Genomic DNA, 25,980 nt, shown 5'->3' with positions numbered 1-25,980 from the left:
AATCGCCCAGAGAGGTGGATATAAATCACTGTCCCCTCTGGGTGTTTCTTCCCTGTCAATACCGCAGCCTTAAATCCCTGAGCCCCCCACGGCTAGTGTCTGGCTATTAGTCGAATGCATTAGTCTCTTTGCAGTCCTGTGGTCTCTTTCTGTTACTGGACTGGTTTTCACATGCCTACACACATCCTTTTACGGCTCCCTGCAGTGCCCCATTAAAGCTATCAATAAGAATTTACAGCACTGCCCCATCCACGCTTAGCTTACTTTTCCATTAGCCAAAACACATCCTGGACTAAAGAAAGGCTTGGCATCTTTTTTTTTTCTCCTTATCTCTTTCTACAGTGGCCCCTATAATGTGAGAAATGGCAGGCGAAGTGCTGAGGTTATGCTTCAAATGCACTTTTCCCAAACACAGGAAACTAGTGAGAGATGCAGATCAGCGAGGAAGCCAGATCCACAAATATATGGCTTTGAAATTGCTTTACAGCTGTATACATGTTTGATGAGGGGGCTGCTCGTGAGAGATTTGGGTATTAGTTTAACACAAAAAAATAATTCATTGTTCAGACAGCCAGTTTTTGCTCCATTTTGCATGCTGCGGTGCTATTAGGGGTATTGTTAAAAGTGGAGTTTACGAAGAATAATAGTCTTACATTTGTAGATTCAGATAGTAAAATCTGTGATGCGGAGGATAGGAATGAATTCCTGTTTTGCACTTGTTCATTGCTTTGCTCTGACTGGCTCTCTGTCGCCTCCTACAGGATTTCGCTGCTCAGACGCCGATGCCGCCAAGGGTGGCTCACCCCCGCGGAGACGGCACTTCGCCCTCGGGCCCCGGAAGACCGCCCTCCGTCATCCGAGGCGATGTTTTCCTCATCGAGGAGGGTGACCCGGAGAACGGGCCGCTCGGCGAGAGCCCTCGTGCGGGGCAGCCCCCGGGCCGCACCTCGGACAGCGCGGTGGACCGGCCGGACCCTGCCCCCTCCTCCCCTCCCCCGCTCCGCCGGGGGCCGCCGAAGGGGCCCCGTGGTGGGGGCGCCTCGAGAGCTGGCAAACCGGACTCGGCGTCCAAAACCCCCGAGGAGAACGTCACCACGGACAAGCGGAAGGGGCACAGTGGGTCCAGGGCTCTGGGCCCGTTCCCGGGGAAGCCGTCGGATGACATCATCGACCTGGACTCCTCCTCCTCCTCCTCCGTCTTACTCAAGAAGCCCTCCCTGCGAAAGCCCCCCCCGCACGGCTCCCAGCCCCCCCGCCCCGACTCCAAGGTGCTGATGGAGGAGGAGCTGCTGCTCCCGACTCGCGCGCCTCCCAGGGCCGGCAGCGGGCAGGGGAACAGCAGCGGGGGGGGTGGGAGCACCCTGACCGGCCCCGCCACCCGCAAGTACAAAGAGGGCGCGGTGGTGCAGGGGTCCGACGGCAGGCTCTACCGACTCAAGAAAGGCCCCCCAGGGCCACCTGGACCCCCGGGGAAGAAAGTGAGTGATCTTGGGCTTCTCTCCTTGGGTGGGCAGAGAACTGTGAACTGAGGGCTGAAGGACAGGGGCAGTGGGCAGGACAGGGGCTCGTCGTTGAGAAGCACGCGTGTTGTGCCTCAGGCAGCCCGATGGGTCTTGCACAGTATCTGCTGGCACCCCAGCTCTAGCGGTCTGCCCCCGGTGGGCGAAATCGGGCCTCGCTGCAGGGGCGAAGGGAGCCAGACTCCTGCAGTCAGGTCCCTGAGCGTCTTGCAGGTCTTGAATGGGAAGGTGTCCGATAGAAACGCAGACCTTGTGAGAAGTCGAGGTTGGTCGCCTGCCAACCTTGGCGGTCCGGGTGGCCTGCTCTCACCTTGGGACTTGGCCTGCTGTTCTTCACCCCTGCGGCTTCGTGTCGCACCTTGCCCCCTGCTTCCCCTCTGCCCCCGAACGCTCCCTCACACACGCTCTTCCTCTGTACCTGCTCGACCTGGTCTTCAACTAGATCATTGCACACGTACTTTAGTTAAGGACGGGTCGTTTCGGTGAAATGTGATGCACTTTAAAAAAACGTATTGAAACTAGTTGCTCCCAAGATCCACTGTGCAGAGGTGTCATTCATGACCCCCCTATGGTAGGAATATACAATAAGAAAGGTTACAAAAGAGAAGAGGCCACTCTCCCCATTTGGTTTGTTTGGTGGCTTGTGTGTAACTGAACTCAGAGTCTCATCCAGCTCTTTCTTGAAGGAAGCCAGCGCATCGGCTTCAACAGCAGGGCAGGGCAGGGCAGCTTGTCCCAAGCCCCACCTCCCTCTGGCGAGAGCTGTGCATAGCCTGACCCCGTGCTCCGCATCTAGTCGAAGCATCATCACTCTGGCTCTGTCAGCCTTCTTTGAAAAGCATGTCCAGAGGTTGATTTTTAACAGCGAGTCTGTAGCATAGATTGATGTTTGGAAACCTGTTCGGTCTCAAAGTAGATTCCATCTGGATAGGATATGTGCGTGCTGGTGCTGTAAAAGATTGCGAGCCATCTTTAGAGATTTATTTTCTTGTTTGGAGCACGCAGTGGGATACCTTTGTGGTCATGAATAAAATGTTGGAGCAGGCTTAATTATCTAACCCCCATAAATCCTTGCCTTTGTTGTTGACCTGACTATTTTTTCCAGTGTGGAAAAATGCAGTTGAAACCACAAATGTTCAAATGTCTTCAGATTTGCGTTTTGCCCTTTGTTGTATAGTCATTGCTTCTTAAGTTTAAGATATTATATGTACTCCAGTCATCAATACACCCTTTGTGATCAGCTAGTTACAGTGTCTGGATAAATGTGTAGAAAGGCTTTAGTGGAAAATGGAATTAAAAAAAATAAGAGCAACCCTGTATTTAGACAATGCCTTGAAACCTATTTTTGGTTTATGGTTCATTATAAATAACTCCCACAGTATTGGGGGATATTCCACAGTGACTATTCCTGAGCACTTGACTGGGCAAAGTGGAAAAAAAATATTTTATACCCAAACACTTCTCTGCCCGGCAACCTGAGTTCTCCTGCATGAGAAACTGCAGTGAATCTGTTTTCCTGTCCGATGAGCTTTGTTCATAGGGAGGTTGTTATTGATTATCTGCACATCATCATTCAGGAAGAACATTGGACTCCAGTATATCTGCCAGAGTCGTTTGTCAAACTCCAAGTGCATTGTCTGTCAACTCCACCTCCTGCTCAACAAGGTTTTGATTCACCCAGTGGGTTGTAAACCATTTAAATAAATAAATGAAAGGGTATATGGGTTTTCAAAGTGGCAGTGGTTTGGGTGCCACATTCCTCTTAAGCATTTTCTCAGGACTGTTTTTTTCTGAATTTCTCCTTCAGCGATGCCTGTCAGTTAAAGCACACACGTTGTTCATAGTGTTAACTGCCCGGCGAGATTGCATGCTTTTTTACTTGAGACTCTTTTCTGCTCAATTTGCTGTACAGCCAACTCTCTAACGCCAATCTGAAATCAAGTTTCTGCCTGATTTACATGCTTTCCCTGCGCTACGTGTGTAGGATGTGTACTAAATGCTTTAATCCTGTAGGTGTTTGCACGTTACACATTACTGATTACATTACAACACTGTTCAAAATGCACAGTGAAAAATTCAAGACATGAATGATAAAATCTCATGGCTCATGATCCTTCGGTATAAAAGTACATGACCTGCAGCTGGTTGAAACAGCCAGTGGATCATCTTGCAGTGAACTAAAGCCCAGACTGCTGGACTGTCCTGGTCAGGGGTGCTGCTTACAAGCGAGTGGCCATTTTACCACCTGGCTGAGCAGATAATGGCGAAGATATTGGACTGGGCTCTGCAGAAGAGATCTCCCAAGTGCTTTTGTAGCTTATCTTAACTTTAAATAGTTGTAGGGCCAGCACATACTTTATCTTAGCTTACATACAGTATAGGCTCAGGTAATAATAGGCTTAGCTGACTTGTCATTTAACTTTGACAGGAATATAACAGCTGATGCAGTAAATCCCTCTAGAAAGTAAGAGGTTCTATCAAATACCTCGCATTTAGTCTGTCTCTGTACATTTTAGGGAAAGCAGTGGCTTTAGGGAACAGCTCTTGAGATCCTCTGTGGTGTTTTAACATGCCAAGACATGGCAGTGACAAGCGGCATTGTTTGTAGACAGCTCAGTGACTGAGAGCAGCTCAGAAAGGGATTATTCACTTTTCAAGTCACCAGGAACCTGTGAGCAAATACTTTTTTTGCAGTATGATTGTTTGCTCCCAGAATATAAATTCTTTCATCATCACTGTCCAAAATTGTTTTCTGGAGGCTACGATTTTATAATTGAGGTTCCAAGCTCTAAAACAAGGTAAAAATAAGGATTAGGCATACCTGTCAAAGACTCCTTCTGGTTCTTATTTGACAGTTGTGTGTTTGCCTTATGAATTAAAAAAATAAAATGTAATGAAACTGAAATGTGGTTTAGTCACTAAGATCTACAGTATCGGTCTTGTGTGCTAAATGAAACCGTACAGAATGGCCTGGGACAGCCTTACTAGTCACAGACGAAACTGCGGAGGGCCGAGGTTAGGTGTGTGGTCTTGTTAAACTGCTTATTAGAGACAGATTTATTTGGCCTGTTTTGTTGACCTGCTCGTGAGCTCGTTGTGAGGAGTGGGAACTCCGACCTGATTTAGCAATCATGTAATCGCTTCCTCGGCCCTGAACGTTTCTCTGGGAACAGAACCAGCCTGTTGCTGCTGCTCCTTGTGGATTTATTTTCCATATGCTTTCACCTGCCACCTCCCCCTGCTGTTCGAATGCCCTTGACCGCTCCAGGCTGATAGACGACCGTAGATGTGAAGCACATCCCTTAGGGAACTGGAACATGTCCCCTGTTTCCAGACATTTCTTTTTATGTGTAAAACTGAGCTACAAATAGGTTTTTCCTCCCGAAATTACTTTTTTGGTTTCTGAGGACTGGTGATTTAGTCTCTAAGCCATCACCATCTGCCGGACATATTGTAGAGTGGATAGATTAATAAGAGGAGAAACTGTTTTTTTTTTCTCCTGCCTCAGTAATAATATGAAGCAGCAGTTCCTTCACTTTCCTTTAAAAGCACAGCTTCTCTGTGTCTCTCAGGAGCTTTTGAACTTCTTGGCTTTCAGTGACCAAGGATTGTAGGGTTAGACATGAGTGTGCAGAGTCATGTCGCCCCGCAGCTTGTCCTGCAGGTTATCAAGAAAGTACAAGGCTTAATAACACCCTGCTGGCTCTTGTGTTTTTATTCGATGCAGTCTTCCAAAATATCTACCCCTCGTTGAGACCTCTGCAGTCTTAATGGTTTTGTGTCCTATTGAAAGGTTTGCTGTATACTAATTGTCTATTTGTGTATCTGTTCTTTTTATCAGGGCTGCTCAGGAAGAAGAGGTTATCCTGGATTTAAAGGGTCTAAGGTAAGACGATTTGCTCTGCCTGGGGAGGTGTTTGGTGTGTAATAATACACTTGATTTTAGAAAGTGCCTTTCATGCCAAAACATCGTATAGGGGACATAGGAGGGAGTTTTCCACTGAGGTTTTAAACCCTCGGTCGTAGTTCCTGTAAATGGGCTTGAGTTGCACAGAAGCACACATGTACTTGACAGTAGCACTCAGCGCATGCTGCAGCTGTACGGGGCTTGTTTATAGAATACAGTAGGCTATACCGAGGCATGTATACTCGCATCAAGTGAGGTAGGAAGGAGAGACAGAGATCAACTGCCCTCTGGAAGCTGTCCAGTCCCATGGCTGTCTGGCGTGAATTGCAGGGCTCTCAAGGTGAGATGGGACGTACCGGGCTGCCAGGAGAACCAGGCCTGCCCGGGCCCGCTGGGCTTCCCACCCTGTACCTGTGGAGGAACACAGAGGAGGAGTGGGCCACGTTTCGGGTGAGTCCACCGACCGGTGCTCGGCAGCGGCTCTCCCCTGTAAGGTGCGTGTTCTGTACCTTCATGGCGCAGCTCCGTCCACCCGGGCAAATCGCACCAGTCCTTATGGGCTGCCGCGTCCTGGGGCGTACATGTACTGCGTGTGCAGTGGCCTTTAATATAGGGATGAATTTTGCTTTGCAGCAAGAAGCTTTGAGCACCTCCCCCCCACAACCACCTCCACCTCCACGGCCGTGCCTCATGATCGTGTGCTCCTGTCCTCTGTGCTGCTCTTGTCGCGGTGCAGTAATAATCAAAGAAGCAGGAGAACCGAGATTATAAGTTTCTTTTCCTGTTGGTTTGCAGTGTTGTGAATCTGCCATGGGAACTTCAGCTGAGTCTCTCTTTTTGGGGGGGGGAAAAAAACTCTCAGTTTTGTTTTTTTTCTTAAAATAAAACGCTTTTTTGTTTGGAGGATTTTGTTTTTCTGCGTCGTGTCCGTAACAGGCGAGCTCTTCCAGGAAACTGCGCGAGAGCTGTGGTCGCCTCGGCTGGCCTGGGCGGCTGTCCTGGCTGGGATTGGACTGCCCGAGGACACCGCCTCCAGTTTACCGTGCAGTGCCCAGCGCAGCACGCAGCCAGGCCCAGCAAACCAGCCGGGCTGGCTGAGGAAAGCACTCGGCGTTCCCTGTGCTCATTAAGTCATCTTTCTGTCTATTTCTGAGAGTAAATTTCAGCTTTGTTAAAGACCGCATCCACATATAAACCAGCGTGCTGTAATTGAAAGCAGTTGGAGTTACAAAGATAGTACAGGGATATTCTGTGAATTGCAGATGTATATCAACCTATTTGCTGTCTTTTCACTGCAGTTTTGTTTTTTCAGAAAATTGAGAGCAATGGATGATGGCACAAGATGCTGTTTTTTAAAAAATCACTAGTTTCGAATGGCTCTCTCTAGGAAAACAACTAGATACACATAACAGGATTTCTGCTTTTCAAGCAGAAGCATAGTTTTTTTTCTTAGAGTCTTTAACAAGCAGTGGCAGAAACTGCACATGATATAGTACATATTTCATTTTTCAAAAAACTCCTCCTAAAGGATGGCATCTTCAGTTGCAGGTGGCAGATATTCAATGTAATAAATGTATCTGGATTGAGAGCTGGTTATAGAATAAAAAACAATACAGATAAGCTCAGACCTGGGTGAGTACCACAGGGGTCTGTGCTTGGACCACTGCTCTTTCTAATTTATATCAATGATCTGTAGTCTGGTATAGTTAGCAAAATAGTAAAGCCTGAAGATGATGGCAAACAGCAGCACAGTGGCACAGGAGCATGAACATTGTCTTATCCCTTATGCTGTGGAACAGTGACTCTCCCTGCCCTCACCATCCCACGCACACACAGCTTGGAAATGCCATGCCATCTGTCATAAAGCTCCGAGCACAAAGTGGAGCAGACACGAACACAGCATGAGCTGATGCAAGGTGGACAGGCACGTGTGCAGAGGTCGGTGTTTGTTTCCCAGATGTGGAAGTGATGTTGACAGACTGGACAACATCACTGTTTTTTGGAGATGCTTGTGAAACCTCCAACCTCCTTAATCCTCTTTCATTCCTAATAGTGAAACTTTTTTCTATATATCGGTGTGTGAAAAGTCAAAAATTATATCCGATATTTACAATAAAGACAAGAACAACAAACACACATATATGCACACACTTATACAGTAAGCTAAAGAGTTGAAGCCTAGTGTATAAAAGTGAATTAAAAGTCCGGGCCTGAAAGTGTTTAAGAAAAGACGTGCAGCCCCAAGACACAAGCTGCCCAGAGAAAATGGAGACCCCCTAGTGAGAGCAAAGAGCAATGGTGGAAGAATTTAAAACATTTCTTTTCATTCCATAATGTTCTCCTAATATGGAAACGTTGATTGTATAGCGTAATGGCCATGGGAAACCCGTAAGGAGGCTCGTTAAGTCGGCTTCATTACTGCCCATCACGGATGCAGCCTGTCTGCTGCCAGATGTGAGCTCTCGTGCCCTCCTGCCTGTGAGGAGACCGGCTGCAGCTGTGGGGGGTGAAGGGACGACTGGCTCTGACGGAGAAGGCCCTGCCGTCAGGCACCTGGCCGGAGTCCACAGTCACGGAGCGGTGGCTCTGTGGCTCAGGATCTGCGCCTGTGGCTGGAAGGTTGCCTGTTTGCATCTCACGGCCGGCAGAGGAATCCGACTCCATTGGGCCCTTCACCCCAATTGCTCCAGGGGCGCCTTATAAATGGCTGACCCTGCGCTCTGACCCCCAGCTTCTCTCCCTGTCTGTGTGTCTCATGGAGAGCAAGCTGGGGTCTGCGAAAAGACACATTCCTAATGCAAGAAATTGTATATGGCCAATAAGGTGATCTTATCTTAGTCCTGCCACAGATGATATTAAAAGAGATGACAAGCCCAGCTGATGTACATAAGTGTTTTTGAGCATTGTTTATACAGTAGTACTCTCCACAGTGGAAATCAAATTTTATTTTCCCCGCATATTGATGGGAGTTTCTCTTCTAGTCATTGCTGTTACTGCCCTGGCTGTTGTCAGTAGTCCCCCTTCTCTGTTCCACCAACAGTCAGAAGCTGCACAGAGTTTAAAGATTTTAAAAGAAAGGAAACTCAGCACTTAGTGCGTAACAGCCTTAGTGTTGAGAGTTTTGGAAATGACTGCTAAAATGGCCTCCTAATAACCCCCATTTCTGAACCGGCTCCATCACTGTTCTCCTCCCCACTGAGAGCTGGTGTGTGGGGAGGGGACTGGCGCATCATCCAGGTGGGGCTGCACACTGGTGGTGGTGGAGGGGATCCCCATTACCTGTACAGCACTATGAGTGGAGTGTCCAGAAAAGTGCTATGTAAGTGTAAGCAATTATTATAATTAAAAGAATAGGTGTCAGTACAAGAGAGGGCTTTGAGCACATTTGTGATTGTTTTGTATCACAGCCACCTGCTGGTGAGAGAGTGCTATGACACCTGCCATTGATCGCCAGCACTGTCTGCCAACCGTCCCCATTAAAAGTCAGCTTCCACTTGAGCAGAGCAGAGCCATGGGACACCAGATTTCAAAGCCAGAGGCTGTGAGGTCCAGTCCCTGTTCTGGGATTTGATATCTTCACTTGTTTAATATCCTCCGGCACACAGTACCAAACGCGCTGTTACTCATGCAGGCTGAAGAAAAGAATTTGCAGCTAAGAATTACAGATGGGGGTTTTGTACAGTCCCATGAGGAACTGCTCACCAGAGCGAGGAGAGCCGGTTTGTGTGTTAAATCATCCCTTCTTGAGTGAAAGAAGTTACTGCAGGTAGAGTGTTAAACAACTGTGCAAACGCTCATATCTCAGTTATGCTTCTGTTTAGTGCAGAAGGCATGATGCAAAAACAAATGCTAATATACTTTTGCTCACCAGTGTTTGAAATAGCTTTCAGTGCAAAGGGGAGTTGTGATGTTCTCACATGCAGATTGATATCTTCAGTAATTGACCTTATTTTAAAGGTGCCGATCTCGTGTATCGGAAGGCATGCAGTAGGTGCGAAGTACACTTCGGCTGGGTGTATTAATAATAAATATATTAATAAGGGCTTCATAGGAGCGGTCTGAGGACTTGTATTCTGACACAGTTTCATGTTAAATGGAGGGAGATCGGCTGGGACCGGCTGACGGGTTGAGGGGTGCCGTGTAGGAGGAGGGGTTCATCCCTGCTTGTCACGACCAAGAAACCCGGGAGGTCAGGTTTGGAGGGGCGGTGCACACGGAGTGCAGCATGGAAAAGGTCATAATATTTGGATTTCTCCTTTCCTCGCCTCCCCTGGGAAGAGCTGTGCCTCCACTTTGGGTTTGGGGAGTCGGTGCCAAGTTAAATATTTATGAGGGCTGTATTATGAGAAGCTGTCAGTGAGACACGGGGCTTAATAAGGTGGAGATTGACCGCCGTGTTATTGAAACCCCTCCTCACCCCTGTGTGGCTCTGTCAGGGCCGCTGTGTGATTTATCGCCCCCCCACGCCGGGGGGGACTTGTATTCCTCGCAAGGAAGCCAGGCTCTGGCGGCAGAGCAGGGACCCCAAAGCCAGCTTTAGGGTTTCGGGGTTTGTTCGTTTATTTGTGCGTCTTCCTTTGTTGTTCGGTTTTGAATTGTTACGGATTTCGGTTTCTTTTCTCCGGCATACGCAGAAAAAAAAAATCCTGCTCGGTTACCCGCAGTGATTTCTGCAGGGTCTGGAGGGTGAAGTAGATTCCAGAGGCAAATGCAAAATCCACTGGGAACTTTGTTGATCGGTGCCTTTTTTATAGGTGGCTGTCGTCTTCACTGGTGTGGGTGTTAGATCCGTCTCTGAGCTGCTCTGTTGTCTCTGGGGTGGCTGGTACGCACTCGTTTCGGAAAGTGGTTTTACTGACGCTTGGTTTTCTCTTGTGTTCCAGCAAACCTCTTTCTTCCAGTTGCTGCAAGCAGGCTGGCCTGTGAGTATCGTTCTCCGTCGGCGAGTGTGTGTCCGTCAGTGACGGCGTCGGGTGATGCAGCCGGGCCTGTTGAAACGCAGACCTGCTTCCTCTGACTTTCTCTTCTTTTCTGACTTGTTTGCAGAGAGAGCAGGGGCCTCCTGGTCCTCCTGGGGAAATGGGGAAGCCAGGACTCCCGGTGTGTGTACCTCACCTACACACCCAGACATGCACACTGCAGCTGCACCCCGACTGATCCAGTCCACCCAGCTGTACAGAGGGGTACCCCTGCCACTTGCCAAATTCAGGGGGGAGTCATGCACTCTGTTCACCCCAATGTAATGGGACCCCGATGAGTCCCCAGGCTAAATTCACACTTTGCTTGGCAGTGAATGTCGATAATCTAGATACTCTATTCTGGAATTCCAAAGCATACATTACACTTCAGATCTGTCCGCTAGGTGTTGGAAAGTTCAGCTGCTCTAATGAAGCTGGTGTGGATGCTCTTTCTTTAGGGCATACCTGGAGATCCGGGGCCGAGGGGAGCTCGTGGACCCAGAGGCTATGTGGTAACTGCTCGATATGATGTCGTTTCGTTCTTTCATAGCAACTGCGGATGTGCCGTATTTGTTCATGAGCAAGAGGGGGGGCACTTTTTAAAACATTTTCACAAGTGAGAGTTAAACAGCTCCTCAAGTTTCCTGCCTTTCTCCTGTAACCATTTAATTAAAAACCAGTGGCTGCCCTATCCAAGCATTTCCAGTTCTCCTCACGCATGCAGTGTCTCACCCAGGGACTGACTTGTGTTCGGGTTCATCGCGTGGACAAGTCACAGGATTAAAACCAGTCACATGTGCTTCTGATTTATAATAAGTGTTTAAACTTATCTGTCATCCTCGGAGCAGTGATCATAAGAAAGAAACAGCGCCTTGTTTTCCGACGACAAAGATGATTTTTAAGAACTGACTTGGTCTGGGATGTGGACTTCACAGAAGCATGGCCTCTCACCTTGGCCTTGTGGCTTGTCCGCTCTGTGAACTTGAACGCATTTTAAAATATGTTTTTCGGAACTGCCTGTGACGAAAAAGTCACCATGCAAAATAAAGGCGCCTCTCTTGAGTTATGAGTGTGTGCATTGAGGGCCCGGGGGTCATTCTGTTTGGTTAAACTGTAAGCCTAAGAGAGCAGAGGGGTATTTCCTTCTTCTTCGACCGAGCTGTCTAAACACAAGTGATGAAACCCTCCGCCCCCTCCCTCAAGTGCGGCTTTCAAAGAAATTTCAGACTAATGTAACACATTGTCTCTGTTTTCCGCTGGGGCTGTGGGGTAACGCTGGAGGAAATAAGCTGTAATTACGCTTAACTCCTAACACATTTTACACCATCAAAGCCCCCAGCGGTTTTAAGCAGCAGTAAATGATTGCCCTCCACAATGACTAACCTCTGCGGTCCCAGATCTCACCCAGGCTTAACCCTCGTCGAGCCAGTGAGACTGGAGACGGCGCCCTGATCGCGTCTAGTGGAGAGAAGCGCTAAGAACTCCCCTGAGGAGTCATCGGCTTTGCAGGAATAATCGTTACACTGACAGGACCACGGTCTCGACCGTCACTGTGTTAAACTGCTCTTTGTGTCCAAGCACGCTTGAGTGTTTTTTCCAGCCGGGCCCAATGACAAACAGGGCGCTCATAATTAAATTCACAGTGCTTCCTGTGGGGAAAGTGGCACTGTGATGGCAGGTAATAAAACAGTGCACACCTGACCTGTTATGGTTTTGCACGCTCTTGAGGAGAAAGCTCAGCCGAGAAGGTTCTGTGTACACTGGTAGGGTACAGGTGGCGCCTGCCCCACAATGCACTGCACAGAGCAAAAAAAACACAGACTGAACACCCTCTTAACTGACTTCGGCACATCCTCGTGTCAGTCATGTTCTTCACCTCCGTCCGTGGGGGGGGGGGCGACTGTTCTGCTAAGGCGGGAGCCTGATCTGCTCCTCCTCCTCCTCCTCTCAGGGTGACCCTGGTCCGAAGGGAGTGTCCGGCCGGGCCGGTTGCCGGGGGTCAGACGGCGTTCACGGGATCGATGGACATGCGGGGCCGCAGGGGAGACCCGGCCCGCAGGTGAGGCCCGAGGCCACCACTTAGATTTCAGGCCTCCGGCTCCAAATAGTCACTCAGTCATCCAGGGCCTTCGTTTTTCCTCCCTAACCTGAGGCAGTCCTGGTGGAAAATGTTAGAACATTCCCAGTTCACACCCAGGCTCAGTCACCGACTTTGTGCCTTTGTGAGCAAATTCCTGAACATCTGTGCCGAGTCTGTCAGACAGGACATCTGGCCAGGCAGCTCTGTATAGCGGCAGAGACTGGGGACTGGAGATTTTGAATTAAAAATTCAAAGCAATGGACATGGTCTGCTAAGCCAAACAGGAGAGGGAGTTTGATCTTCACATGTGCCACAAGGTGAGCACAAAGACAAGACAGCATCGTCAAGCTGTCTAGGAATGTTATACTGTAGGAAGCACGACGGATGTATCCGTTATTTCTGATAACAATCGTCTTTGTTTTGTGGTTTGTTTGTCAGGGGCCTCAGGGTTACAAAGGAGAAAACGGGCCCAAAGGAGAGAAGGGGGATGATGTAAGTAGGGCGGGGAAATGGGACGCAGTTTCTCGCCTGGTGCGTCTCAGGCAGGTGCGATGGCAGGTGTTCTGCTTCTCGGATGGACATCAGAACTCAGGCTTGGCTGTGGAAGCCCTTCTTGAGCCCAGAGTCGGGCCATGTCGGCCAGTGCGTGGTGTAACTGACCCAAATGTCAAAATCCCTTCTGTGCTCCGGTCGTGTCAAACCTGACTGCCAATGTCACTCCCCAAGAGCAGCAGCCTTGCCTGTTAGGATTCTTGGGTGTGCGATTCGGCCACGGCTTTTTTAGTCCATCCAGCTGAGCGCCTGCAGTGCCGCTGGCCAGAGAGACGTGCTTCTCCCCCAGCTGGTGGTCAGTGGAGTTCGCTGGCTCTCGGTTTCCTGTAGCGTGCTCCAAATTGCGTGGCCATTTTCTAAGCGAAAAAACGACTAAATCAAACTAGCCGCCTTGTAGACATCAGGGGAGAATAAACAAGCAGGTCTCATCTGAACAGCGAGTTCACCTGTGGTAATTTGTTCAGCAGGAGCAGGGGTTTAGCACTCGGATATTAAGCCTCTCTATAAGAACGGCTTTCCCTGGCGCAGGCTTGCTTCCTGCGTGGCGGCTGTTCCAGGAGATCAGCTGTAGACTAGATTTGCTGTCACTGCTGGGAGCTCCAGTCCCTTAGGTACAGCACGGATCTGCACATGGAAGGTGCTTCAGCAAGGGAAACTCTTGCTTAAAGCTCAACAGCTGTAAAGCCGAAGACTGAAGCATATACAGTAAACTACATGTTTCCGCTAAAACAGGATCCTGTGCCGCAGTCTACCATCAAAGTTAGTGCCTCATCAGGGGGCACAGAATAAATGGCTCCTGTCGGCTGGTCAGTCCCAGGAGACAAAGCACAGGACATCCTTCCACACGTACAGACGATCTTCCTGAAACCCGGAGCACAGAAGGAGCAGCGAGCGGCGCGGAGGCACACCTGCGGTTCTCATCTTGTCTGAATATCACCAGCAGACTGAGATCCTGCAGCTGTGTCTTCCTCTAGCCCTCCTCTTCACAGGGGTCCATGTTACCCAGTTGGCACAAGGAGGGACCTTTTTACAATGAAACCAGCACTTTAAGCGCACATCCCCAGCTGTGGTTTGTCTCGTTGTTCAGAACATCTGTACAGTCTTAACAGAGCCTGATAATGCTTGGTTTATACCATAGAACTGCACACAACAGATCTGTCTGTAGTAGTCCTTGAAGATGGTATTTACTTCGACTTTACATGAAAGTTACTTGCGTCATATTAATATAAAAGTAAAAAAGTAAAACATTTTTATCCAGTATCTTTAGTGCTAATTGTATAATGAATTATAATATAAAACCATTTCAGCTCTTTAACTTAATATGACATTTCAAATAATTGGCTCAGAATTACTGTGCAATATTATTCTAAACAATATTCAGTACATGTCACTGGTAGTGGTTGTTATCTGCTGATGAGGGCTCAAACTATTGATTAATGAATTTTATCCATAAATGTCTTAAACGAATTTGTACTGAAAGTTGCAGTTCAACTATTAAGATTTTCATTTTTTTTTTATCTGATTAAAGGGTTTCGTTGGCCAAGTGGGTCCTGCTGGAGACGGAGGGAAGGAAGGAGAGAAGGTAATTCAGGTGTTTCTGTAATGATTGGCGGTATATAGTGCCATTCTAAAGACAAAAGTTCACAGACAACAAACTGGGACAGTATAAAGCTGTTCAGCCGAAATCTTCACATAGGATAAGTCACTCTAAACAATGCTGCTGTAAACGATGTAAATTCACAGCAGCAGTGTGTAAACCGTGCAAATTGTCTGATCCTGAGAGCGGTTTTCTTACAGGGACAGAAGTGAAGGGAATGTGCCGTTTCGCTACAGTTAATGCAACTCTGTAACCGTGTTGCCCTCTGTTGTTCAGAAGGCTGTACTACAGGGGAAAAATCACCCATAGGGCCGGCACTGGATAAACCTCATGTCACCGCGTGAAAGCAAACAGCTGAAGAATTTTAACCTTGCTACTAATTCTAGTATTTTTTTACATGATGTTTGCCCTTGGGGTGCTCCTGGGGTCACTGAAAGCCGTCGCTGGATTTCCGGGAGGAATGAGCTTTGTTTCCGTGTCTCGTTCCAGGGCTCGAAGGGGGAGATCGGCCCGCCGGGTCCTGTGGGGGCGCCTGTGAGTGACACTCTTCCTGTCTCCGCCTGCCCGTCTCACTCCGGCCCCTCTTGCTGTGCTGCCACTGCAGGGCAGGACGACGGGGCTGGAGGAGACGGATACAGAACCCCCCCCCACAGCGGAGCAGAGCGGCAAAGCCCTGCTGCTTGATTTGTCAGATTTGATATTTCTACACAGATAAACCTGCACTTGCCTCCCGGAAGATGTCTGCTTCCCGCTTCTGAGTGAGCTGTGACATAAAAAGCGCTGGAACCTCAAAGCAATCTGCATGCGTACCTTTGCTTCCCTCTTGCCGTGGTCACGGCAAGAGCAGCACCCAGGCGGACTGGGCCCGATGGCTCTGTGCTCATGTTCTCCACTGACAAAAAACAAAATCAGGAAGGGGCCTTGTCTTCAGAGTCATGCGATACGGGTCATTTCTGACGCCTGGAAAGTTTATCCCCAGAGGACGTTAACAAGCAGATGAATCAACCTTTCGTGCACAAATGGAGTTAGTCTGCCCTTGGGTCCTCCTGAAATCATCCTGATTTCAAAACCCCCCCAGACACCACAGCCCCTCCTGCGTGTCCCCTTGAAAGAGCTGTCCCACCCCCTCAGGCTGGTAACGCTGTCCGTGTGTCTGTTCTCCCCAGGGCCAGCAGGGCAGCCGAGGGTCCGCAGGACTGCAAGGGCCTCGGGGACCACCTGTGAGTAACAGTCCCGTTCCTCAGATTGTCTTTCACAGAGGTGAGAGCCAGGCCTCATACAGCACACACACAGGGGGCCAGGAGGGTCCAGTACGCCAAGCAGTCATGTTTTTGAGATTTCAGCTTCACAGGACTTCAACTGTTCAATAAGCACGTTCAGGACCTCGCATTTTGATCTAGTGGCCTCTGTGCGTTTATTACCAGCAGCACAGCGTAGCTGGAGCGCAGTGGTGGCGGCGCTGGACGCAAAGGCAGTTCTGCCCTTCGTTGCATCTCTCAAGACATCTAAGCGGTCTGTGAGAAAAATCAAAACTGCTGCTGGGGCCCGGTTTTCGTGTTTCTCGGCCTGTGAGCGCCGTTGCCAGTTCACTCTTCTAATCGGGGGGCGGTAAAAACCAATCCGCGTGACCCGATGACCCGCGCTTCGGGCACCTGCCCCTGCGTGTGAGCGAGAGCTCAGTCCAGCGGCGACTCTGGCCGCCCGGTGAAGCCCGGCGGACTGACGCCGGTGTCTTGTCTTCCAGGGGGAGATCGGGCCGCTGGGAAGAGCTGGGCCTCCTGGCGCTGCAGTAAGTGTGACAGTTCAGAATAAAAAGGGCCACCCAGGGAACTCGGACCTCCTTTCTGGCTCCGGTGGCACCTCGCACGTTTTTATGTCCTGCGTTGACCCACGTGCTGGGGTTCTGCCTGGAGCTGGGAGTGAGGGGTGGGAGGAGACTGGGGCTGCTGGCCTCCTCGTCCTTCTCTGTAAAAGGAGCATCGGCGGTGAGGCCCGAGGAGATGGGGTGTGTTCGCAGTGCTGACTGTGTGTGTCTGTCGACAGGGAGACACCGGGCCTACAGGAGCGGTCGGCGCCCAGGGGATTAACGGGTCGCAGGTGAGCGAGCGCTGTGGCGTCAGTGACGCGCTGCCCAACCCCTTCTGTCCAAAATATAAGGAACCCCCAGTAAAATTACAAGGTGCTCTCGGTGTCGGGCGGGACATGGGCTAATCGTTTTATGCAGATTTCCTTGACCCTCCTGGTTCAGAATAATCCCGATCGTATTGAATACCAGAGGTAGATGCTGCTCAGTCCCACATACGCCATCACCTTCATCACGGTCACGAGTGAGGACATCCTGCTGGAAAAATGAGACTGGATTTGGGCGCAGATATGTCCAAAACGTGCAGGAAATGTGCTCCCCCTCCTGTAAAAGCTGTTCTTGAGGTGGAAGCTGCACTGTGAGAGAGGATTCTTCTACTGCACTGGGGGGGGGGGAAGCTTTTTGTATTTTCATTGCAGGAATGAGAGCATCAGTCTAGCATGGAAGTAAAACAGGCCAGTCCATCCATCCCCGCTGCACTGATTTTAAACCCGATGAGCGCTTCGCACAGCAGCTCAAGCACTGTTGGAGTTGGAACTCGTGTCTTTTGAAGTTAAACGTTTTCTGCTTCTTACAGGGAGATTCTGGCCCTGCAGGTCCTCCTGGCCCCAGAGGCCCTCAGGTAGGAAAATTTTTCCAGTCCCCTTTAGAAATGCAGCCTCTGGGCTCAGGGGAGCCGCCTATCGGAAGCTCACGGGGATGCGGCTGCCCGAGGCCGGCCTGGACCATCCCTGTGGCTTCCCGCCTGCGGCCTCGGATCAAAACTGCTGCTGTGCTTTTTCCCTTTTTAGGGGCCGCCGGGGTTACAGGGAGTGAGGGGCTCTCCTGGGCGACGGGGGCAGCAGGTGAGTCCCTCCAGTCTTGTGATACTCGGCTCCCCTGGTAAGCGGCCCACCGTGTTGCGTCTCGGCGTCGGGTTTAAATAGCCTGTTCTGTTGTCTTTCCATTCCTCTGCGCCTGTTCAGGCCACAGACTGAGAGAGGACGAATCTCTGCTGAAAATTGGGACCCGTGAGGAAGATTCTCGCCCATTGGGAGTGCGCAGTATTTAGGCTTCGTGTGATTGCTCTTAAGCAAGAGGCATGAGGTCCTTTGAGAGACCAGGGTGTCGACTGGCGGGCTGGATCGTGGGAGACGGGAATGCTCCCATGCCTATGGGGCACACTGTGTCTGCTTTCTGTGCAGAGGCGCCCCCAGTGCCTCTCATGAAGGCTGCACAGAAGATGCATCCATTGTTAAACGACAGTAGCTGTAATGGAAAAACGGCAAATGGCTTTCCCAAGTCTTGCTCCTAGGGATTGAAGTATTGTGTGACTTTCCTGTTTTCATTTATCTGTTCTCCTGAGAACAGCCTCACTAAGTTATGTGTATTTTATGTTGTTAGATTCATCACTCATGCTATTTGCCCTTATCTTTATTGCAGTTCATGCCTGTAGGGTTCAGGTCTGGGTTATAGGGTCTTAGTGCCACGCGGGACAAACCCGACTGATCGGTTCCGATCTAGTTCCCTCATGTAAGTCGATAGTTCTCATTCGCCTCACCTTGGCCAGTTCGCCAGCACCCCAGCATATTTCTTCAAAATGAACTGTGAAACACAAACCAGGAGCCATGAGCGAAAACTATAGGGATGTGCATTTAAAACTGAGAAGAGGAGACACTTCTTCACCCAGAGGTTTGTGGGAGTCTGGAACGAGCTACCCAGCCTTGTTGCTGAAGCTGCTACCCTGGTTTCTTTCAAGAAGCAGCTGGGTGAGAACCTGGGATCAATTAACTTCTAACAACCCGACAAAAAAACAAAAAGGTTGGGACGCCTTGTTCTACAGCTGGTGAAAATAAACGTGCAGCTATGTACAGGTGAAACAGCTGGAAAACTGCGGGATGAAAGGATTAAAGGGCTCTGGGATCAAATCGCCATCACCTGCAAACTGTGCTTGAGGGATTGGTGAGGCAGAACTCTTATTGGCTGAGGGGTTCAGTGAAAAACAGCTTGGCCCATGTTTGGTAATTAGTTTAATGTGAAATACAGCCAAGTTCAGGTTGAAAGGGGCATCATGTGAGAAAAAAATAACCCTGAAATAAACACTAATTATCTAGCACAGTTAATTAAAAATCCTTTGAACATCTAGTTTAGCCATGAAAAGGACAGAGCTCTTGGAATGGATTGAAAAATACAGGAGGCAAAAACCATAGTGCTTGGTAAATCAATACTGGAGTTGAAAATAAATCTGAATTTCTAGTGGCGTCTGGGATCCTTTAGAGAGAGCTGAGTGAGTTGCTCACCTAGAAAGTCAGCTCGAGAAATCTCTCACCTGAAATACACGTCTGCGCTGAAGGTTCGGAGTTCTCTTAATTAAACAGATTAGTCACTAAATCTGCCTACAATGCACGTGTTCCTAGTCTTTAGGAAGAGTGTGTTTACCTGTAAAAATGGGGCTCTACAGGACCAGGGCTGAAGACCCTGTGGGGTCTCAGTACATGTGGGGTGTTTACATGTACTGAGTGTGTTCTCTAGCACCCTCTGGTGTCCACATTTTGTTTCTAGTTGATTTTCTAGTTGGAATAAATGGGAAAGTGTCTTCTGGACACACCTCACATACCAGTCCCATTGCACTCTCCTTTCTTTTTCACCAGGGCCAGCCAGGGAAAGAGGGATCTCCAGGCCCCAAGGGGCACATGGTAAGTTCTGACACTGCAGCCCAAGAGCTATGTCAACCTGCGGCACAGAGTAGCAGGCGCTCATGGACTAGGAACATCATTGTTCAGGAATTGTTATTATTTAGTCACAAGTAGTCGTATTTCCAAGCTAGCCCTGGAAAGGAGAAATTAAACTGCAGGAATGAATTTGTTGTGGACGATGGTAGGCTCATTTTTTAAATTATTTTATGTTCCAGGGGACAGAAGGGCCTATGGGAGCCAGAGGAGAGCACGGGTTCGAGGGTCCGATGGTGCGTACACAAACCCCTGTGATCTTGCTACACTACTCCCAGTGAAGTAAACCCACAGCCCACTGCTGTTCTGACTGGCAGTTACTGCTGTAGTGTAACACTATATTAGAAATGCTTGTGTTTTGTATTTTTGTGCACAAGTTATTGCACTTCACCAGTGCTGGGTTACAGGTCTTGACTGCCTTGTGTAAGCTAACCTCCCTGATGTTCCAGAATGTAACTTCCTGCAGGTCATGGTAACGAAACCCTTTCTTCCAAACACTTTGGTAATTGTATCTCTTGGATGTCACCTGGCTAAAGGCATTAGGAAAAACAACAATTAGGATTAAATTACAGTATCACTGCTGCTGTGACTGGCTTATCTAAAACTCTTTTTATTGACAGAAGGTTAAATCTTTGCGTATGGGCCACACTTACTGTAGTTTTGCCTAGTTATTGATTTATTCAGTTTTCTGTCAGTCTGCTGTGCTGATTCGATGAATAAGAAGAGCTCACTGGAATAAAAACAGGCCCGTTATTAGTTTGGTTTACGGGTTTTCATATAGCTTCCAAAAACCTAAAGCTCCATTTCCATAAAGTAGTAAATCCGTTTTAAAAATAGGCCCATGTGGTTTTGTTTTGGAAATAATCTGGGCCACGTTCCAGTCTGACTCTCCCAACTGTTAAGTTGTTGGGTTTTTTTAAAAGGCCAGTCCCTTGAAATTGTAACCATCCTGTGCAGAACAGCATGTTTTAGAGCTCTTCCATCACTTAATTTGGGTTGTTTCGGCCCGTGCTTTGATGACCCAGCAGGTATGAGAGTGATGTGTTGCCTTTGAAGATCCATGTTTTTCAGATGCAGGCGGGTGGGGGGCTGGGGTTGAGGGTGGAGGGGATCGGGGGTCTCACTGGTTTAAAGGGGGCTACCTCACTGCGGCCGTCTGGAAACAATTTGAGACTGATCATACCTCCCTGCTCATGTTCACTCAACACTCGGCCTCTGTGACTGGGCACGTTGAATCGCTGTCCCAGTCGTTTGGATCATCAGAATGACTATATTACCAAAAAATAATTTCAGGTTTACAATTTTACGTACACTCAGTTTAGTGCGCACAAGTTTTTGTCACTGGGGGAAAAATTTGCACAACTTTAAATTTTTGCACACAAGGGCCATTAGACGTTAGAGGGAACATTGGTTCGGGCACTGCTGTGTTTGCACAGCAGAGGGAATGGATCGCTCCTGACCCTGCAGAGACGTCACACATTGTCTGGGGAGGCTCGAAGAGGCTTGCGTTGCCCGGGAGGGATGTAAAGCTGCTAAAACACCACCTTACCCGGCAGTGGCTCTGTCCCCAACCTGGAGACGCGGAGCCAGGGCCAGAGGTGACTCTTGGGCATTCGGCCTCAGGAAGAGGAGGGGAAATGAGCAGAACTGGGTTGAAGTCTCTCCTGAGGAGCATCTGGGATAAAGACTGTCCTTGAAACACAAAAAACCGGGAGCCGTGTTGAAATATCTGATTGCACACGGGGCCACCGGGCTGTGGCTCTTACTGAAGGGCTGCCCTAGCAGTGTTATACTAAGCGTCCTCCCCGTTTGTCTGTTTCTCTCTCTCTCTCTCTCTCAGGGTGAAATTGGTTCTCCGGGTCCGAAGGGGATGCCAGGTAGCAGAGTAAGACCTACACAGTTTTACTCCTTTAATTTTGGTTGGGTCCATGCACGGGGAAGCAGCATGTCGGACAGTGTGGACACCTCCATTCTGTCCTGCCAATTTCCACACTGTTATGGGGTGTGTAAAATGATCCTATACTGTATCATCCGAAGCTTTACTGGTGCCCACGTGGTGCTGTTTTCACAGGGGAGCAGAGCCCCAGATGGAGACAAAGGTGATGCCGGGCCAACAGGAGAGCGAGTGAGTCCAGTTTTCTGATTACCATAACATTCTCATCTACATAATGACCTGACTTGATTTAATATCAAGGCTCAGGCTTGCTGCCCAGAAGCCTTTTCACAGCACTACACCTCTTCCTCTCCCTCTGCAGGGGCCAATGGGTCCTCCTGGGGTCAAAGGTCCTCTTGGGGTCAGTGGTCAGAGTGGCTTCCCAGGATTCCCTGGGCCAAAAGGTCAGCTAGGCACCCAGGGCATTCAGGTACGTTTCCGAATTTTATTCCATGTCCATTTTCATCAGGTGCAGCGGCACAGAGTCTCTTGACACCAACTTTGTAGTCTGAACTCGTCCAACCTCCATAGGTCAGCCAGGCTGGGCCCAGGTTGGTATTTGGATGAGAGGCTTCTAAAAAAACTTCTGCAATAAGCGGTGTCGGTGGACCAGCAGGTGGCGCTCCTTCCTCTGAGCACAGATTTATAAACCAGCACCCCAGTGTGGTGACTGGGGACATGGTGCTGTAGCAGGTACCTCAGGTGTTAAACTGAGGTCTGACTAGTCATTATTCTCGCAAACAGTACCCAAGGAATTTTAGTTTTAACCCCAGTATCCTGGTCAAATTCCTTTCTGGGCCTGAACAATCTGGCCTCCCTGAAGTTCCTCCTTAATTCAAAGGGTGCAGCAGTATTGCTCTCCTTCCCCTGACCTTGCATGCTGTGAGGCAGCTGCTCCAGAATAGTTGAGAGCATCACCCGACACTGGTGGCCGAAGGGGGCTCCCTTCTGCACGAGGAGCTCTTCAGAGTCTTTGGCGTATAAACGTTTTCGTTTGACAAGGAGCACACCCAGAGAATGCCAGCCCGTTAAGCAGCTCAGCTGAGGTTTAAGTTAGTGTTGCTCCAGCTCTTCTTTAAAATAGGATCATATACCTTTTCCACATTGTGGACCAAGTTCCCTCTCCATGGCATCGGAACGAATGTGGACCAGAGCCAGCTTATTGACCAGGAAAATCATGCCTGGTTCCTTTCTATCAGAGTCGTAAAGATGTGGGTTTGTTTTTTTTGCCTTACAGGGTGAAGATGGAGAAACTGGACCCCAGGGTCAGGCTGGCAGTGGAGGGTCAAAGGTCAGAGAGGGCACTTGTCCTGACTGTACTCAGACTGTGTACAACTGTTGTGTGTTGCACTCTTTGCCTGCCAGTATAGGGTGAACATTAAGAGCATGCTTACCAAGACTTATATGCTGCCTTAGAAGTAATTTTTCAGCCTTTGGACTGAACTCCAGTTCTTGTTATCTAGTGTCCTATATACAAAGCCACGCAGTTTCCTTTGTTGAGAGACAGAGTGGCGGTGAATTGGATGTGTTTTGAGCAGTATGGGCTGAGCCATGAGCGGGAAATATGTCTTTGTGTTTTCAGGGGAACAGAGGGCCAGATGGTCCGAAGGGCAGGCCAGGACCCAAAGGGCCCAGGGTAACTGCTGTGATCAGTATTGACAATCTGCACGTGAGCCTGGCCACCCCCCGTCCCCCAGCCAGACAGCCAACCTAAAGCCCAACACAACAGCATTTCTCTGCAGCGACCCTAAAATCAATCCCAGCTTCCCTTAGAGCAGAAGGGTCATCAGATAGTGTCCAGGTGGTCCCCAAAAACAATGGGAAACTGTCCTCTGCAGTCTGTAAGTGTGGAAACATCAGCAGCATCCTCATGCAATGAGCCTGCTCTGATAGCAGGCCTGTTGATTGGCACTTAAGCTTCTAATATCTTAAAATTAATAGCATAATTAGTTATGGTTGATTGATGAACTACATTGTTTGTTAATTCCACCCTGGAGATGTAGTCACCCCGTTTGAATCAGTTGTTCACTTAATTTGTCTGCATCACTACTGTTTGCAGGTTTTTACTCATTGAGGACTGTAAGTTACCTGTAAAGCCCGGACAGCAGCCCTCCGTTCAGAACTACGGGGTTATTGTTGTTGCCTTTATCCAAAGCAACTTAAATTTGTACCAGGTTTTACTGGATCAGTACTGAGGAGACACATTGCTTGAGTGTCTCAAACACGGGACCTTCCAGCTTCAAGGACAGAACTCTTAACTGCTGCTCCTGTTTGGAAGCTGATAATTTAGTGCTCTTAGAGGGTCTGGCAACCCTTCCCAGGGACCCAGGATGAGCGTGGGTGGACCCCAATTCTATTTTTTTGACACCTTGCAAGTTATAGGAATAGAAATCTTTCAGTCCCTCTTCCCCTAAACTGTGTGTCTTTCCAGGGGCGCGTAGGACAGCGTGGTCTGGTCGGTGTGTCAGGAATGCCGGTAAGGGGCAGAACAAGCTGGGAATAACAGTCTGTGGGCCTGAGCTTCAGCAAAACCTTCCACATGACCACGCTTACAAATCGAACAGACCCCGAGAAAAGGGAAACAAAGATCCAAGAACATCAATTTAAAAAATAGTCTCTGCTGTCGGAAGACTGGAATATATATATTTTTATACTCAATAGTCATAGTCTTGAATGTAGTTAACACTCTTATGGATGAGCTCTTTGGATCAGTCGTCTTTAATACGAAATGAGAGAGGTGGTTTGGATGTCCTCCTCTGTGATTTTTTTTACATAAGAATTAATATGTTATAATGTAACATTGTTAATAGGGGCATTCGATTTGTATTGAGAGGAGGAACTGCCGGACATTTTCCTGAAAGGCAGCTCAGAGGTGTAGATGTGTTAGTCTCTTGTCTGTTAGCTCTGCTCTCCACGGTGCCTCCCTGCAGGGAAGCACTTCATCTATAGGTCAGCCTCAGGTTCCTTTTCGAGCCACACAGCTGGCCTTCATACCCATGAAGCGATGCGCCAGTCCCTCGATTGCTCTTTCTGACGTCATCTCCCTGTGTGTGTGTGTGTGTCTGTCTGGCTGCGTGTGTGTGTGTCTGTCTCGTTGTAGGGGCTGCGAGGACAGCCTGGCACAGAGGGACCAGAAGGAAAGCCTGGTACACAGGTTCCCATTCTATACCTTTTAATCCCATGATTACTGTTTCTGACCGTGCTTCGCGTGCTCTCTGCTCATGGGCAGCAGGGAGGGCTCCAGCAGCAGCGGGGTGAGAGCTTTCCTGGCGGGGGTGGACTGGGGTAGGGGGGCACAAAGACAGGCTGCTGGGGCAGGAATGCAGCAGAGCCCAGGGCAGGTGGGTTCCCGGGGGAGAAGGGTACTGGGTACTGGGGCAGATGAGAGTGGGCGACAAGATGAAAGAGAAATTCTGTGCAGCTCTCTGGCGCCACAAGGTGGTGTATTGTTATCAACATTTGTGCAGTACGTGTGTGATTGTTCTTGCCACAGCTTGTGGTCTACCATTCTGGTGCTTTGTCATTTTAGCCAGTATTAGCTTTTAACTTGAAGGAGTTGAGAGCTGCCGTGATGGAGCAGAATGCCACAGAGGCCCGAGAGCTGAACCCCGTGTGAAACCCAGCTGAGTGTCTGTCTCGGGCTTCATAAAGAGATCGTGCTCGTGCTGCATAAAGGGATCTTGAGTAATGTGTTCCTGGAATAGCTAATGTGCTCCATTATTGCCCTTCACAGACGCTTTGGTGCTAAAGGAGGCTGTCATCGCTCAGCACCTGCAGGCAGGCTACCAGTGCTGTTCTGGGGCAGTCCAGCAGGTGGCGTGTGTCAGCCTGCACTGGCACGTCCACCTGTAATGCGCTGGCTGGTGTCAGGAGGAAGAGCACACGCCCCACTCTTTTATATAGTTTTATTAGATGGCTATTCCACATCCTGTGAGGGGAGGGGTTCTCTGTGCAGCGATCGATTGCAGATGGGAGTCTTGACGAGCAGCACATTGCATCTGGCTGTCTAAAGCAAAGTTTCCTCAACCTGTGTCACCATCGTTACTGCAGCAAATGTCTTAAGCGTTGTTATAAGCGTCCTCTGTTCATAACGGTCCTAAAAATGATGTTTTCTGTGGAGAAAGGTGCGGTCATGTGCCTAGCTGTGTTGACTGGTGTTTTTTCTCCTGTGCCAGGGAGCAGCGGGTGCCCCTGGGAGTCCCGGCACTGAAGGGGATCGAGTGAGTGTGGTCCTTTCTTCCAGCTTCGGTTTCCCTCTTTCCTTGGAAAACAGTTTTTAAAGGATCTTATGAAGAGTGTTACAGTGCTAATGGGGGAATAAGAAATGCAGAAAAAAACGTATTACTAGAGGCTATAATATTGATAATCCGTTTTGTCATTATTTATGGTGATTTGGGTTTGATTTTATGCATCCTACAAACGCGTTAGTCTTTTTATTGATTTAGTATTCTTTTTTAAACTTTTAGAACTTCATTAGCATTCCTGCCTGTCACTCGTTACACTTGATTGTTGGCCTTGATGACAGTTGTGATGCCTGTGACTGCTTATGAGCTGCACAGGTGGTACTGCTGTAGAATCGGGGATTACAGGCCTCTGAAGGAGAGTAATGAGTTGCCGTTTATACAGGCAGAAGAATTTCAGA

At 49.0% G+C, this 25,980-nt stretch overlaps 1 protein-coding gene across 3 annotated transcripts in view; it reads left to right on the top strand.

Moving 5' to 3' along the window:
* The window catches only part of LOC148643817 (uncharacterized), an 85,359-nt gene that overhangs the window by 36,667 nt on the left and 22,712 nt on the right, over positions 1-25,980 (top strand). For all 3 annotated transcript variants that reach the window (XR_015928898.1, XM_088614954.1, XM_088614955.1), the window contains 25 exons: positions 762-1,478; positions 5,362-5,406; positions 5,758-5,877; positions 10,311-10,349; positions 10,474-10,527; positions 10,844-10,897; positions 12,337-12,444; positions 12,904-12,957; positions 14,546-14,599; positions 15,104-15,148; positions 15,781-15,834; positions 16,359-16,403; positions 16,658-16,711; positions 17,275-17,319; positions 17,489-17,542; positions 19,328-19,372; positions 19,588-19,641; positions 21,246-21,290; positions 21,477-21,530; positions 21,661-21,768; positions 22,576-22,629; positions 22,921-22,974; positions 23,770-23,814; positions 24,439-24,492; positions 25,514-25,558. Coding sequence is in view for 2 of the 3 variants with exons in the window: in XM_088614954.1 (XP_088471080.1) it covers positions 762-1,478; positions 5,362-5,406; positions 5,758-5,877; positions 10,311-10,349; positions 10,474-10,527; positions 10,844-10,897; positions 12,337-12,444; positions 12,904-12,957; positions 14,546-14,599; positions 15,104-15,148; positions 15,781-15,834; positions 16,359-16,403; positions 16,658-16,711; positions 17,275-17,319; positions 17,489-17,542; positions 19,328-19,372; positions 19,588-19,641; positions 21,246-21,290; positions 21,477-21,530; positions 21,661-21,768; positions 22,576-22,629; positions 22,921-22,974; positions 23,770-23,814; positions 24,439-24,492; positions 25,514-25,558 (2,100 nt within the window). In the remaining variant the exon portion in view is untranslated. The remainder of the gene's footprint in view (positions 1-761; positions 1,479-5,361; positions 5,407-5,757; positions 5,878-10,310; positions 10,350-10,473; positions 10,528-10,843; positions 10,898-12,336; positions 12,445-12,903; positions 12,958-14,545; positions 14,600-15,103; positions 15,149-15,780; positions 15,835-16,358; positions 16,404-16,657; positions 16,712-17,274; positions 17,320-17,488; positions 17,543-19,327; positions 19,373-19,587; positions 19,642-21,245; positions 21,291-21,476; positions 21,531-21,660; positions 21,769-22,575; positions 22,630-22,920; positions 22,975-23,769; positions 23,815-24,438; positions 24,493-25,513; positions 25,559-25,980) is intronic.

Source organism: Lepisosteus platostomus, chromosome 21 (genome assembly GCF_059453375.1).
Source record: "Lepisosteus platostomus isolate fLepPlt1 chromosome 21, fLepPlt1.hap1, whole genome shotgun sequence".
NCBI classification, from domain to species: domain Eukaryota; kingdom Metazoa; phylum Chordata; class Actinopteri; order Semionotiformes; family Lepisosteidae; genus Lepisosteus; species Lepisosteus platostomus.
The sequence above is the reverse complement of the archived record's forward strand: the minus strand, read 5'-3'. Positions and strand labels throughout refer to the sequence as shown.